This window comes from Lipotes vexillifer, unplaced genomic scaffold (genome assembly GCF_000442215.2).
Source record: "Lipotes vexillifer unplaced genomic scaffold, Lipotes_vexillifer_v1.1 scaffold1094, whole genome shotgun sequence".
Taxonomy (NCBI): Eukaryota; Metazoa; Chordata; class Mammalia; order Artiodactyla; family Lipotidae; genus Lipotes; species Lipotes vexillifer.
Window position 1 is genome coordinate 560199 of NW_006792775.1, and position 2014 is coordinate 562212.

The 2014-nt window shown below is 66.2% G+C and overlaps 1 protein-coding gene across 1 annotated transcript in view; it reads left to right on the forward strand.

The window, feature by feature from the left end:
- The window catches only part of PNPLA2 (patatin like domain 2, triacylglycerol lipase), a 4926-nt gene extending 3806 nt beyond the window's left edge, over positions 1-1120 (forward strand). The window contains exons 6-9 of the mRNA XM_007465929.1: positions 1-178; positions 293-425; positions 633-755; positions 850-1120. Coding sequence (XP_007465991.1) covers positions 1-178; positions 293-425; positions 633-755; positions 850-1120 — 705 coding nt within the window. The remainder of the gene's footprint in view (positions 179-292; positions 426-632; positions 756-849) is intronic.
- Positions 1121-2014: the final 894 nt, after the last annotated feature.

The window sequence follows — 2014 nt, forward strand, 5'->3', positions numbered from 1 at the left end:
GGCCTCCTGAACCGGCCCAACCCCTTGCTGGCGCTGCCTCCCGCCCGCCCTCCTGCCCCCGAGGATGAGGACGCACAGGAGTCCGAGGTGGCCATGGAGAGGACCGGAGTGAAGGACCACTTGCAGCCACCTGGGGAGGATCACATCCTCGAGCACCTGCCCTCGAGGCTCAACGAGGGCATGTGGGGTTGGCGGGAGCGGGGGGGACCTGGGGGGATGGGGGGCAGAGGGGTCCTGGACTCCACCTCCCTCCCCTACCGACCTCGCACCAACCTCCCTCCTGCACCCACAGCCCTGCTGGATGCCTGCATGGAGCCCACGGACCTGCTGACCACGCTCTCCAACATGCTGCCCGTGCGTCTGGCCACGGCCATGATGGTGCCCTACACTCTACCGCTGGAGAGCGCCGTGTCCTTTACCATCCGGTGCGGGGCAGGGGGAAGGGGTGCAGGGACGAACTCTGGATCACCCCCAGGTGGTGGGCACTCGAGGGAAGAAAAAGGCGGCCGGTTTAAGGGGCTGCAGAGATGCCATGTCGGGGTCCCAGAAGCCAGGCACAGATGGAGGTGGGGTGGGGCGGGTGTGAGGTTTGGGCCACAGCCCCTGAGGCCATGCCTTGTGCCCCGCCCCAGCTTGCTGGAGTGGCTGCCTGACGTTCCCGAGGACATCCGCTGGATGAAGGAGCAGACGGGCAGCATCTGCCAGTACCTGGTGATGCGTGCCAAGAGGAAGCTGGGCAGCCACCTGCCCTCCAGGTGAGCTCCTTGCTGCCCTGTCCACCCCGCCTGCAGCTTCAGGGGCCCTCACGAAAGCCCTCCCTCCCTCCCTCCGTCCTTTCCCCGCCTGCAGGCTGTCGGAGCAGGGGGAGCTGCGCCGCACCCGGTCGCTGCCCTCCGTGCCGCTGTCCTGTGCCATCTACAGCGAGGCGCTGCCCAGCTGGATGCGCAACAGCCTGTCGCTGGGGGACGTGCTGGCAAAGTGGGAGGAGTGCCAGCGGCAGCTGCTGCTGGGCCTGTTCTGCACCAACGTGGCCTTCCCGCAGGACGCCCTGCGCATGTGCACCCCTGCCGGCGCGGCCCTTGTGCCCCCGCAGCACCCGCCCAGCTCGCCCCCTTGCTGAGAGCCGCCCGCTCCAGCCTTCCTCACCCCCGGTGCCGAGGGCCAGGCCCCCCAGCTTCCCTGCCCCATGAGGCGGGGCCCCGGGGCCAGCAGAGAGAGGAGATGGGGGTCCCTCACGCTGCCCGAGGGGGCTTTGCTGTCCACCAACCACTAACTTGCTGCACTGAGGACGGAGGGGAGTGGAGTAGCCCTCCCCTCGCAGAGGGCCCCCTGTCTGTGCCTTAACCTCCCCTTCCAGGCCCCGCCCTGGGGCTGGGGGCTCCTGCACCTGCGGCCCCTGCCCGACACCCACACCCGCGAGTGCAGTATTACTCCTGAGAACTTTGCACCTGTTCCTCCCTCTACATTTTTCTCATTTGGCTGAAGAATGTATGTGAATTATTTATTTTTGCCAAAGCAGATGTAATAAATGCCACCGCTCAGCCTTACCTCCTTCACTCGTTTGTGACGCCCCCCGACCCCCGCCACCCCCAGCTGACCCCCGCGGTGTCCAGCCTCCGGCCTTCCTGGGCTCCAGCTCTCCTGGAGCCTGGCACTCCGGCCCTGCCAGCTGGGCCTGGGGCTCCCCGCTCAAAGCACTGTGGGCTTCCTAGGCTTCAGCCCGCTCCTCTGGCTGGGACCCTTGGGCACAGCTTTCTAAGGACCAGTGGAAGTATTGGGGACCAAGATCCTTGCAAGATAGAAACAGAACTGTTCAGCTTCTTACCAAGGTGGTGTCTGCACCTCTGCTCCATGGTGCCCTGGGGGCGTGGCGCTGATTTCCCAAACAGCTCTGGGGGCCTGCTCCACTGCAGGTGTTTGGCCCAAGGCTCTGTGGGTGGTGCGGGTCTTGCCCTTGTCACCCACGAGCCTCACTGCGAGGTGCACACACCTCGTTCGTTCCCCTGTCCCCGCC